Source organism: Diadema antillarum, unplaced genomic scaffold (assembly GCF_040938485.1).
Source record: "Diadema antillarum isolate AM-2024a unplaced genomic scaffold, OU_Dant_1.0 seq00001234_RagTag, whole genome shotgun sequence".
Classification (NCBI taxonomy): Eukaryota; Metazoa; Echinodermata; class Echinoidea; order Diadematoida; family Diadematidae; genus Diadema; species Diadema antillarum.
The window spans coordinates 941,446-954,460 of NW_027272022.1; the positions used below are offsets into that span (position 1 = coordinate 941,446).

The 13,015-nt window shown below is 38.6% G+C and overlaps 1 protein-coding gene across 1 annotated transcript; it reads right to left on the reverse strand.

Annotated features, from left to right (window-relative positions):
- Positions 1-6,948: 6,948 nt before the first annotated feature.
- LOC139745127 (uncharacterized) lies at positions 6,949-7,509 on the reverse strand. Its single transcript, XM_071655547.1, has one exon. It carries the CDS (start codon positions 7,507-7,509, stop codon positions 6,949-6,951), a length of 561 nt encoding a protein of 186 aa, XP_071511648.1.
- Positions 7,510-13,015: the final 5,506 nt, after the last annotated feature.

Sequence of the window (13,015 nt, forward strand, 5' to 3'; positions counted from 1 at the left end):
TTTATCGTCATTATTTCGTAGAATATTATTTAAAACTTTGATGTTGATTTTGTTCCCGGATCTCTAGAATGTGCGAACATCCTTTCGAATAGTTTTGGGGATCGTTTAGAAACATTGCCATTCGATTTCGCGTTTTGTCATCCGTTTTCTTCAACATTGCTTTTAATTTGCCGATCACAGTACCTGAGCGGGATACAGCAAAATCTCTCGCTCAGCTGCTGGAGGAATTAACCAGTTCCATACTGAATTCGGAAATCCCCATATATTTAATACACAGGCTACAAGGTTCCCGAGTGGAACGGGTTAAGGTAGTTACGACGGCAACATATCACCAAGTTAATAATCAACGATAGAACGAAGTGACCGGAGCAAGCAGAGCCACGAATGGAAAGAGTCGACTGTAATTTTTCCCGTAATATCTATTAGACTATCTATTTTCATTAGATTCCTAATTTTGGGATAAATCATAAGCCTTCAATTGAATGTGCATGAAAGAGACAAATGATAATTTAAGTACATTTTCACATTTTAGTTTGAAAACAAATTATAAAAAAACTATAAAATACGAATGAGTATTCAACAAACACACAGACACACGCACACGAACACGCACACACGCACGCACACCTTGCTCATGTCACACACATACACCGTCTCACCCCACCTCCCCCCTTCCCCCTTCTAGGTGTACCACGCCCCCTCTCCCTTCCCCTTAACCCCACCTCCCAACCCCGCATATACCAACCCTTGAACAACTTCGCTCCCTCACCCCAAAACCTACTGAAAATGAGTCCCCAGCCAAGGGACTCTGAAACCCGCACTGCCAGGCGGACTGACGCGGATCAGAAAACGAGAAAAACCGAGAGACCGTATAGCTTTGAGTTTCGCTCAAGAACGAAACATGACAACAGCACAGTGTATATTGCACTGTATGACAATAAGTGATAACTACATGTGGCGTTTTTCTGTACAAACATGACAAAGGGATAGAATTATGACACTATCACAATGGTCGAAGGGTTGTAGAAAATACAATTATAAAAAAAAAACTGTCAAAACGCTATTTCTTAAACTGCGCAGTTATTTTTTTCTAAGCTAAGAACTAGTGGGTACTAGTCTAACATTTTTCCTGCTTTCTCAGCAAAAGACACAAAAGTGGCTTTAGGGGGAGTTTTCTTCAGCCGACGGATGCAAAGATACGGTGTTTCATTAGCAAAGATGAATATGATAAAAGTTTATTACGACCAATCCCAAATAACTTTCTTCAAAATCAGTAACATTGAAGATGGCGTCACAGCTCATGAAAAATTATGGCCAGGAGACCATGCTAATATAATGTATCGAGCAACCTTTCCATTGTCACATGATAAAAAGCACAGTTTCCTTCTTATCATCACATAAAGTGTAATTAGGTGAAGGCCTGCAGGTTGCCGTTGCAATAAAATTGCATCGCTCAACCAATGCCAACGATTTTTTAGAGAAGTCGAGCGGGCTATACAGCGGGACAATCTCCTACCGGTCACCGGCCGATTTGTAAAAATCGCCAGGCTTCTGGTCTTTGATAGGAGGGACATCTGCGGTGTCCCATTGGCGTATAGCAGAGGCGGCCCGACGGTCATTGCTGGAAATTTCTCACGAGCAACATATAGGATTATGTTTCACTGCCCTTTGGTCATCAACAACAACTAAACGCTATTACACTGCATCTGAGCAGTCAACGAAGTCAGTGGGCCGAATGCATAAGCAATTGCTTCAAGCAAAAGCACAAGCTCGTCTAGCAAAAGGTCTAGCTCAAGCAATTGCTTAAATCCATATGCATAACCTTTTGCTAGTGCTTATACCTTTTGCTTGTCCAGCACAAGCAATTGCTTGCGTTTTCAACAAAAGGGACGTCACGCCTAGCGCCTGTGCGAACACAAGAACAAAGGTGAGTGTGGCAGCAGGTATTTGAATGGGCATGTGTGTGCAGAAACATTTCCTGACATGTAGCCCAGTCAAAATATGAAATGACCCACAACTAATTGCAACAGAAACGATTCCACTTGCATTTGACCCGGAAGAGCTATCAAAATAACATATTAAAAGTTCCCTAAAATTCGAGTGGTGGATCAGTGTCTAATTTGCATAAATTCAAAATGGCCGCCATACAACCTATTTATGCCTATATCTGGGGATATATAACCCACAGAAAGTAAATTCCGGTGTCTAATCCTATGTTTTTTAGGTCAAGGAATACAATTATGTTATGTATAGCAACTTTCAAACATCCTTTTATATAGTTTTTGCATATATTTGCATATAATTACATGCAAAATGGCCGCCATATCGCCTGCGCAAGCCCGTATCTTCGTATATCATTAATGTAGTACACTCAGGAATAAGTCGCTATATATCTGGACATAAAACCCGCAGAAAAATAGATTCTGGTGTCTAAACCTATAGATGTTTTTTAGGTCAGGGAATACAATTATGATATAAGCAGTAACTTTCAAACTTCCCTTTATACAGTTTTTGCATATATTTGCATTCAATTAAATCACAATGCAAAATGACCGCCGTAGTGCCACTACAGGCTTATATTTCTATCTGTAAAAGGTACCTAGTGATGGTGTCTGTGGTCTTAATTTTACTGCTGAGAATCACTGATGTAGAATACGTTCCACTCAGGAATAGTTACCTATATTTCACTAAAAATTTGCATATATTTATACATAAATCTATTCAAATTACTACCGTAAATATGATTTCAGATATACGAATACAAGCTGCAGAACGTTATTTGTACTGTAATGTCTCATCCAAGATATCAAGGGAAAATTGTTATAATACCATTTAAAACCTTGATGATTATCCTACTCCTAGTGTGTATATTCTTGCAGTTATCAAAAGTATTGTATTACATTGTACTCACATTTTCTTGAGATACAGCCTCAAAACAGAAAACAACTGTAAGTAGCATCGAATAGAACATACCTTTATTTAACTGTAAATTCAACTTATCTTCCAAAGTGTGCTCAATAGGTACACAAATATTAAATTCTGAAATTATGTAGTAGGAATCGTTAAAATATTTCATGATTGCATGATATTTAATGTATTATGTTTTGTAATTTGCCCTCATGTTTACTGCTTATTACTTGTGTCTATGTTGCAATTCTTTATTTCTTCTCTCTTTTTTTTTTTTGCCAAAGGGGGGGGGGGGCATATCATCAAGTTCATGATTATCCATAAACTACTCTACAAAAGTTTCATGAGTTTGGACATATCTCATATAGCTTTCAAAGTGTGCTTACGGTACACAAAAATTGGTCTTAAATCATTCAGCAGGGTTTTTTTTTTTTCAAACATCTTTTTTCTTACCTGCGATGATTTACATCCATGTTTAGTTGATACTTGTGTCCTTTGTTGCAAAACTTTTGGTAAAGGCATGTTTATCAATGAGCAACATATGACCGTGATAATTTGTATGGAAGTGGATTTTGTCATATTTTTGCACGGTTTCACCCAGTGACTCACTGAAAATGTAAAACGTTGTGATTTACAGCCAGATACAAAGAAAAAGAAAAAAAAAGGAAATGCCTTAACATTTCTATTACTAGTACTCTGGATTCATCAGTCGATCAATACAAACAGCATCCTTCTCATTGGCTTCAAGCTCATACAACACATATAAATTCTTATAAGTCTTACTTTTACAATTTTTCGTGTTGTATCTGCAGCTTTATTAAAAGAAATGTTTCCTATTGCATTGAGGCTTCGCACTAATAACATTTTCACCAACACACAGTTGTTGTTTTTTAGAAATGCGAGCAGAATGAAGGCTGAATTCAATTTTGCTGGCGAAAAAGCAGTCTTAAGTCAGATAAAAAAGAAAATACATAACATCATTTTCTGTTCCTAACCCTTCCAAAAGGTCCCTTCTCTCCACCTCGGTAGCAGCTTTTCTTCAAGTTAAACAGTGGAAGGGAAATGACATACAATCATTGGAATTGGGACGATTTGAGGAAGATGTTTAATCAAAAAAACAAATATGTTCTGATCACTACAGACAAAGCTGCAGCTATTAAGGAACTCCTGAAGAAAGTCTGATGCAACTGCAAGACAGGATGTTAGCAACTGGCAGTGTATAGTTGCAGGGCAAGCAGATTTGACTGCACACAACCCATACCAGTGTCAGATGCGGGCCATTATATATCAGACACCTGTAATGTTGTATTTCTAAAATATGTGAGGAGTGAGATTATGCTATTCTAATTGGTGACTAGGAATAAGAAACGTGAGACTTACCACGCTTCAGTATGAAATGGAGCCGAGATCCTGTTTGCTTTAAATTAATCAACTGCAATTTCACACCATCCTAGTCCAGAATTTGTGGTAAACACATAAAACACTGTGAGTGTAAGCTATAGTTTTGTATACTCGTTTTTCACTTTTATCATTGATCTCTATTTTGAGAGATCACATTACATACCTTAGTATCTGTATTATCACAAGCTAGAAAATGAAAATAATGTACAGGAAACGAAAGAAAGTTTTCTTGAAATCAAGTGACTTTGATCCATTAGATTTTAAACTCATCTTAGCCAAAGGTTCAAGACAGCAAAAAAGGTTCAAGCTAATATTGCAAATAGCCCTCATTTATATTCTACTGTCCGGTCGTCGGTCATGCATACATTTTCAAAAACCATTTCCAGGTTCTCTTTAAAAAACCCATGTAATGACAGATTTTCAACAAACTAGGCAAGTAGCATCCCAAGGATGATAGACTTTCAAGGTGTTCAAATAGACACCATGTCCAAAAGGTCCCAGAACCCCGAAATTAAGGAATCTATTATAAAAAAAAAACTCCCCTCACACACACACACCCTCACACACACACACGCACACACACACACAAAAGTAGAACCAAGTGTAACAGAGCTAGGTATAATGTACAAAGTTGAATATCTTGGAGATTGCATATAGATTTAAGTTTACTTTCGCAGTTTAACTTGTTTTCGAAATATTACACATTGTACATATATATTATATATATATATATATGATACTTGTAATCCATGTGTTGGCACCAGTACAGAAAAGATGACGAATTAGGGTGGTAATGCATTTCAGTCCAACAGTGCTATTTAGTCAGACCAAATTTTCGACGAAAACATTCGTCTTTCTTCACGATTGTCGTCGATCCTGAGGAAGACGAATGTATCCGTCGAAAATTTGGTCTGAATAAATAGCACTGTTGAACTGAAATGCATTACCACCATACTTCGTCATCTATTATATATATATATATATATATATATATATATATATATATATATATATATTTATATATTACGGGTACCATCTACCCCAACCCCCCCCCTCCACCCCAGGCCACAGGATGCCCAAAGGCACCTTAAATATTACCTATACCGGACGCCTTGGGGCTGGGACCAAATTATTGGGGGCCACTTTTGATTTGTGATCCTCTTTTTGAAAACATATGGTCAAATTTTCAACAAACTTAGTACTGTAGGTGCATTTATTGCTAGTGTCATGAATATATGAACATCATGCCTCCCTGGACCATGGAGGTCCCTAAAGGCTTGTAGATATGGCCCTAGAGGTTCCCAAAGTCTTCCAATTTCCTCTCTCCCAAGTAATAGTCTGTAAGAATGGATGGAAGGTGAACTTGAGATACTCAGTGAGGGCTGGACCCCTGGGTCTTTTATTCAGAAAGTGAGTGAGTGACATGGTACCCTGATATGACAAGAACATTCTCTAAACAAATGTCCAAACTCATGAAACTTTTGTAGAGTAGCTTATGGATATAAGCTACTCTTAATTTGAATAGATTTATGTATAAATATATGCAAATTTTTAGTGAAATGTAGGTGAATATTCCTGATTGGAACGTTTTCTACAACAGTGACTCTCAGCAGTAAAATTAAGACCATAGACACCACCACTTGGTACCTTTTACAGATAGAGATATAAGCCTGTAGAGGAATTATGGCGGCAATTTTGCATCTATTAAATGCAAATATATGCAAAAAATGTATAAAGGGAAGCTTGAAAGTTACTGCTAATATCATAATTGTATTCCCTGACCTAAAAAAAAACATAGGTTTAGACACCAGAATATATTTTTTTGTGGGTTTTATGTCCAGATATATAGCGACTTATTCCTGAGTGTACTTCATTAATGGTATACGAAGATACGGGCTTGCACAGGCAATATGGCGGCCATTTTGCATATAATTATATGCAAATATATGCAAAAACTATATAAAGGGATGCTTGAAAGTTGCTACAGATAACATAATTGTATTCCTTGACCTAAGAAACATTGGTTTAGAAACCGGAATTTACTTTCTATTGGTTACGTATCCCGAGATATAGGCATAAACAGGTTGTATGGCGGCCATTTTGAATTTATGCAAATTAGACACTGATCCACTACTCGAATTTTAGGGAACTTTTAATACGTTATTTTAATAGCTCTTCCGGGTCAAATGCAAGTGGAATCGTTTCTGTTGCAATTAGTTGTGGGTTAACCCACTTTTTGTCGTATTTTGACTGGACTAATGGCAGAAGAGCTATGAACTGACACTTATAAATGCACACACAGACGCACACACACAACTATACACACACACGTATTACTGACTGATTCCCATCACTGCTTACAGTAGCCCGGATCTGCCAGATCGCACGTGGAGAGACGTCTCCTTGCTCTCCACCGAAGTCAGACATCCTACCTGTTTTTCATCACATTTTGCGTACTAACCACTGGACATTCCCGTTGTTGAAATGAACAATTTCTTCTTCTTCTTCTTCTTCCAGTCTGGTACAGTCCGCCTCTGGCGTATTATCGTACCTTGTGCTTGTCAAGTGCTGGGTGTACAGTGTGCAGGTAAAAATCCTCTACAAAAATTTCTATGTGCAGCTAAAAAACAAGATGAGAGCTCATCGGAGCTTTACAAGTTGCACCTCCTTCTTGAAGCTCTCCAAGGAGGTGCAGCTAATGGTGGAAGGTGGTAGGGAATTCCACAGACGAATAGCATCTGGATAGAACGTGGACTGAAACAAGTGAGTTCTGGCAAATGGAACTTGAAGCTTATATGGGTTTCCGCGTGTTGACGGTCCTGCAACTGGTATGAAGTAGGTGACTGGAAGATCTACCAGACCATTAAGAATGCTATACATCATGTAGACTCTTTGCTGTGCTCTCCTTTCTTGAAGAGTGCCCCACTGTAGTTTATTGAGCATGGCAGTAACACTACTTTCTCTGTGGTAGTCACCTAGGACGAAACGTGCACATCGGCGTTGCACCATCTCCAGTTTCCTGATGTTCTCTTGTGAGGATGGGTCCCAGACTGCCGAGGCATATTCCAACACAGGGCGAACTAGGGTCTTGTATAGTAATGCCTTTGTCTTTGGTGGGCAGGCTCTCACATTTCTCTGCAAGAAGCCCCGTATTGAGTTGGCTTTCTTGGTGGTGGCATTTACATGGTGATTCCATTTCATGTTGTTTTGGATGTTAACCCCCAAGTACTTTGCAGTTTCCGAGACTTGTAGACGGTCTCCATGAATGAAGTATGGAAAGGAGGTTCTGGATGATGCTCTTTTATTGGAGACATGCATGACCTGGCACTTTTGCGGGTGAAGTTGCATTAGCCAGTCTGCCTCCCATTCTTGAATTGCCTCTAAATCCTTTTGCAAGCAATCCGCGTCCTCCTTACTTGCCACCTTCCTGTACAAGATGCAGTCATCAGCAAATAATCTTACCGTTGACCCAGATGATATACAATCAGGAAGATTCTTACTCTACTTATGAGTAATTTCTTGTATATTTATGCCACTCCTTCACAAGTGTGGTCTTTCTTCCATGAATATGAATATGAAAATGATACTTAAAAGGGAACGTCCCAGATAAGCAAAAGTTCAAGCTCATTTTACAGAGCTCGGAAAATCGTAAGCAATTGCTAGCAAGAACTAGCTAAAGGTATGTTTTATGCGTACGTTTTTAAGCAAATACTTGGTCTCTAAGCAATTACTTGCGGGCAGCAAGCAATTGCTTGTGTTTGCTAGCAAAAGCTTCTGCTCACAAGCAATTGCTTATTTTTATGCATACGGATTCAAGTAAAAGGCTATAGCACAAGCAATTGCTAGCGTTTATGCATCCGGCCCAATGCCCCGTTTAGGATGGATATTCCGCAGCGTTCTGGTATTTTGCGATTGTATAGGTTTTCCCATCCATTTTCGCACTTTTGTCATTCAATTTCAAAGATTTATTATTCAATTTCGTCCCGAGTGGCACGCGGAACGCAAATCCTAACTTCAATTTTGTCAATTGTCATTGTAATTCGTTTTTCGTCAAACATTTTCGAAGACATAGCATTCAAAATCCTCAATTGTCATTCAAATTCATCCCTCCCGCCGACGGATCGCAGAATGTGAAGATCAAATTCGTTTTTGTTCACATAATTTCATGAATTTTTCATTCAAATTAGCCAGATGTTGTCGTATGCGAGACGGTACGTCCGTTTGTATCAGTGTATACTCGGATTGCTTGTGTGTGTGTCTGTATCTGTGTGTGTGTGTGTGTGTGTGTGTGTGTGTGTGTGTGTGAGTGAGTGTGTGTGTGTGGGGGGGACACTTGTGTGTATGTTAACTCCTGAATGTAAAATGTGAACGGTTACAGAAAAAAATACATGAATGACTGGGAAATCACACCGGATAGAGATATGAGACGAATATGAATGAAAATGTAACGAAAATGATTGACAAAAGACGAAATCGATCCTGCTGTTTTGAGTGCTGCGAGTGAGACTGACGAATTTGGAACTGTAAATGACGAAAATGTATGCCAAATGACTAAATTGAATGGACTTTATTTGAAAATGAACGACGAAAGACGAATTTGAAAGTAAGATTGGCCAATTCCCGACATCCCGCGACGAAATTGAAGTAAAAATTTGTGAAATTGAATGAAAAAAAGTTTGAAAATGAATGGGAAAACCCATATTAAGAATCTTACTGCCCATTTTTATATTTTGCTCTCTTAAAAGTCATTTTGAACATGGATTCGAAGTTCCCTTTGGACTGGACTCGCTGATAAAGTCTCTTGCTGGTTATTTTCTTTCCAGGCCACTATGTCTAATTTCAAACTAAATCTCATTGTGTGGTGAATGGACATATCATTTTAAGAAGATAAACTTTCAGTCTGCAAGAATGTGTGAATAATACCACGTTTGATAGAAGAGGAAGTGAGCTTCTTTGTATGTCAGTGAATAGTATTATTATTCCACTTAGCAATGTTAGTTTCGGTCATAACGTAACTTGATCAGAATGATGCTCAAACTTTCGAGTACTTGAAGTCTATAATTATTATCTTACGTTTAAAATCTACTGGGTAAGTATCCTATCATTTTGAATAACAACACCGTTTCGGAATTAAAGAACCTTCGGATATCGAACCGTTGTTTTTTTTTTCGGACTAAAAGACTTTATCCGAATGACGAACTGTGACCATCGCTGATGTTATGCAGCTGTATATCTCATTCGGTTCAGATTATAATCCACAGGAACACAATTATTTTTGTTTTTGACGCTAATGATGTATGAAGTATATGCATCATGCCGAATGATAACAAAACAGAGCAGTTTTTTTTTTTCGTCGATGCATCTAGACAAGTATCCCAACTTAATGTAAGTGATATTAATAATTGCAAGTCATTTCTTGAACCTTTGAATAGTTAATACAACTAGGATTTCAGATGTATGTGTGACTTTCCGACCCGGCATCATTATACACATGACTAATTTCAATACATGAATCTCTTTTTTCTTTATCAGACGTGTCCACCTGTAGAAATACCAACACGGACCCTGAGTGAAGGAAAATTCTGCAGGAAGTACATCTTCTCTGGTATATTCAGCATAAGAAAGTCTCTAAATATATTCCTCTCCATGCAGGTGCTGAAATTGTGGACCTCAGCAATCTTCCTTCATTAACTTTATAGCTTCCCTTCCAAAAACATGTGCGGGGGGGGGGGGGGTGTTTGCTAGCCTCCCTTCCAAAACCCTCCAATGGGAGTAATTTTGATGGGTTCCCTTGAAAAGCTCGTGATAGAAGGTCAAAATCCTCATTTCCCTCTGTCAATCTGTAAAGGGGGTATCTCTTGGAATTTGGCCAAGCATTGTGTTTGATTGAACGCCTGAGTTGGGGAGGCGGGACTTTCCGATAAATATGGAATCACATAATATCATTTCTAAGGATTGTGAAGCAGTTGTTCATGTTTTGTTTTTTAATCCGCGGATTGTTTGAAACAGTCGTTCATTTATTTCTCAATCCGCGGCGTATTCATAATTATGATCATAGATCATACAGGAAAGCAAGCGAGTATTGTTCATGCATTGATTGGCAGTAGAATTTACTACTGTTTTGGTCTTTTGTTTGGCTTGCCCGAGTCACAGATAATGAAGTTGCAAGTGTACAGAATGCCTTTGAAGACATGTGTGTAACTCTTCTGAATAATATGTTTTGTATTATACTCCTCTTCTAAAAGACTTCACTGGCTACTAATACGACAGAGAATTGTGGATCCCCTTGTTTGTGTATAGAGAGAGGTTTACGTTTGATAATAAAATTATTGTCATTAACAATCTCTCACTCTCATAATTTGCGGAGCTCAACAATGACAAACTATAGGTTTGAGTTTCTTGAGTCTGTCTTTCTCTACAAATGAAAGAGCTTTCACCCCTCTGAATAATATCTTTCTTTCAATGACAGACTACTTTTGAAAGTTCCCTCTTGTAGAACAAAGGCGACGCTATAGGAGACAGGGCTTGCATTCATAATGTGCGACCCCGAGCTGTTCAACTTCTCTCCATTTGTTCTTAAAATCATAAATGTTTCACTTTGGTTTCAAGGCGAGGTCACATAAGTGACTCTTTTTTTCTTCTTTTTTTTTTACTTTTTCTTTTAGGGATGAAAGACAAAACATAATTTCAAAGATGCCACTTGTGGAATTTGCCAGTTTTGCAAAGGATTGCTTTAGTTCAATTTCTCGATCATTCTTTTCGTCGCAACCACACGAAAATGCAAAGTAATTAAGAATTCCGTTTGATGTACCTCACCTATATACGCACGTGTTATTGAAAGCCGTTGTAGTTTGTGTCTTGTGAGTGTTTGTATAAACTAGTTTCGATCAGTGCAAGTTTGTTTACTCCATATGGAAGCCTTTCTCCTTGGTAAAATTTTGCTACTCGCCTCATTCTTTTTTTCTCTCTCTATAACACTATAACATAAGTTACCAAGATTCGGCATTCGTGGTTCGGAACTTTTATGCGTAATTGATTATCTATCTAATAGAAAGCGATGTGTATAATAGATAATCTTCTGAATCCCGGAAATCCGATATCTATGTGGTATTCCCAAAGGATCAATATCTGGAACCGTGTTGTCCCTCGTGTGTATCAATGATATAGTTATTATGGTAGATTCCTTCAGAATTCTCAAAGTCATACATTTTTGCCGATAATCATGCTGAATTACTCCCATAAAAAACTTGGAACACCCATAGATACGTTTATAATCAAAGAAAAAAAAAGAGTTTTTGCGATATGAGTATCTGCTCTGAGGATTCTGAGTTTTCTTTCCATGCCAGGAACCTGAAGAGACATCTCGCAGCCAGGGGCTACGGTACCAGGAGAGTTCAACAAGCCATCAACAAAGTTCGTTCTCTCCCCAGATCTGAAGTTCTCAAACCGAAAACCAACAAGCAGGGCATCACTGACAGAATACCCCTCGTGACCACTTTCCATCCCAATCTACCCTCTCTCTACAATCCTTCGTGATAATCACCATATCCTTCACATCTCTGATCATCTCTTACAGGCCGTCCCAGATACTCCCATCCTGGCATACCGACGCCCCCACAACCTCAAGGATCTCATCGTCCGTGCTGAAGTATCCTCCCTCACTGACAATTCTTCTCCTTTACAGCATGGCACATTCAAATGCATCATTTGCAGCACACACATCCATGAGAGTGACTCTTTCACCAGCAACTCTACCCGCCTCTCTCACCACACAAAGGGAAACATCACTTGTACTACCACTAATGTTGTGTATCTCATCACTTGCAGAGTTTGTATAGGATTCAGTATGTTGGGGAAACTTAGACAACACTCAAAAGACGCTTCTATGGACACAGATCTACTGTCAACACAGCCAAGCTCGACACTCCAGTGGGCCACCATTTCAATCTTCCCGATCATTCCATCACTGATATGACTCTACAGGGCAATGAATCTTTAGGCACTCGTCCAGACACAGTCAGAAATAGCAGAGAGAAGCTCTGGATGAGACGACTTCACACCATCCAACCACATGTCCTCAACATCCAGGAGGGAAACGACTGACCACCTTTATTTTTTCATTATTATAACCACCATTATTATTCTCTTTTTCATTTTTTCATTTCATTCTGTTCTTTCTTTGAGCTTTTTCCATTTGCAGACCCTTTTATTCCCAATTGATTCCTTCCTCTAGTCCGAGTCTCTTTTATACAGCCTTTTCCCACCTACACATACACACACTTGGTTTAATTTGAAATACATACTTGTGCTTATTATGCCTTGCCTGCTTATCTACATACAATGTATACAATTTTCTCTCCCCCAGTTTTTCACATGTGCTTTATTTTATTTCTTTTATCAATATATATATTTCTTTACTGTTATTTCATTGTCATTATTGTCATTACTGTGTGTGTATATACTTTGATATGTTTCATTACTTCCTTTTGTTGCCTCCTCCTGGTACACCTTTTAGGGCTCACTATTTGCTCAGCCCCCCCCCCCCTTCCCCTTGCTGTTGCTTTTTTCACTCTTTTCCTTTCTTTATCCCTCTGGTGTTCCTTATCTTCTTTGATGTTGCCTCCCCATTCATCCTTTTCCTTCAATGGTTGCCCCCCTTGATCCTCATGATCATCACTGACCCTCCTCTGCCTTTTGTCTGTCTGCT

What these genes read in the sequence shown, in the direction of transcription:
- LOC139745127 (XM_071655547.1), bottom strand. Translation starts at nt 7,509, where the DNA reads ATGAAATGGAATCACCATGTAAATGCCACCACCAAGAAAGCCAACTCA.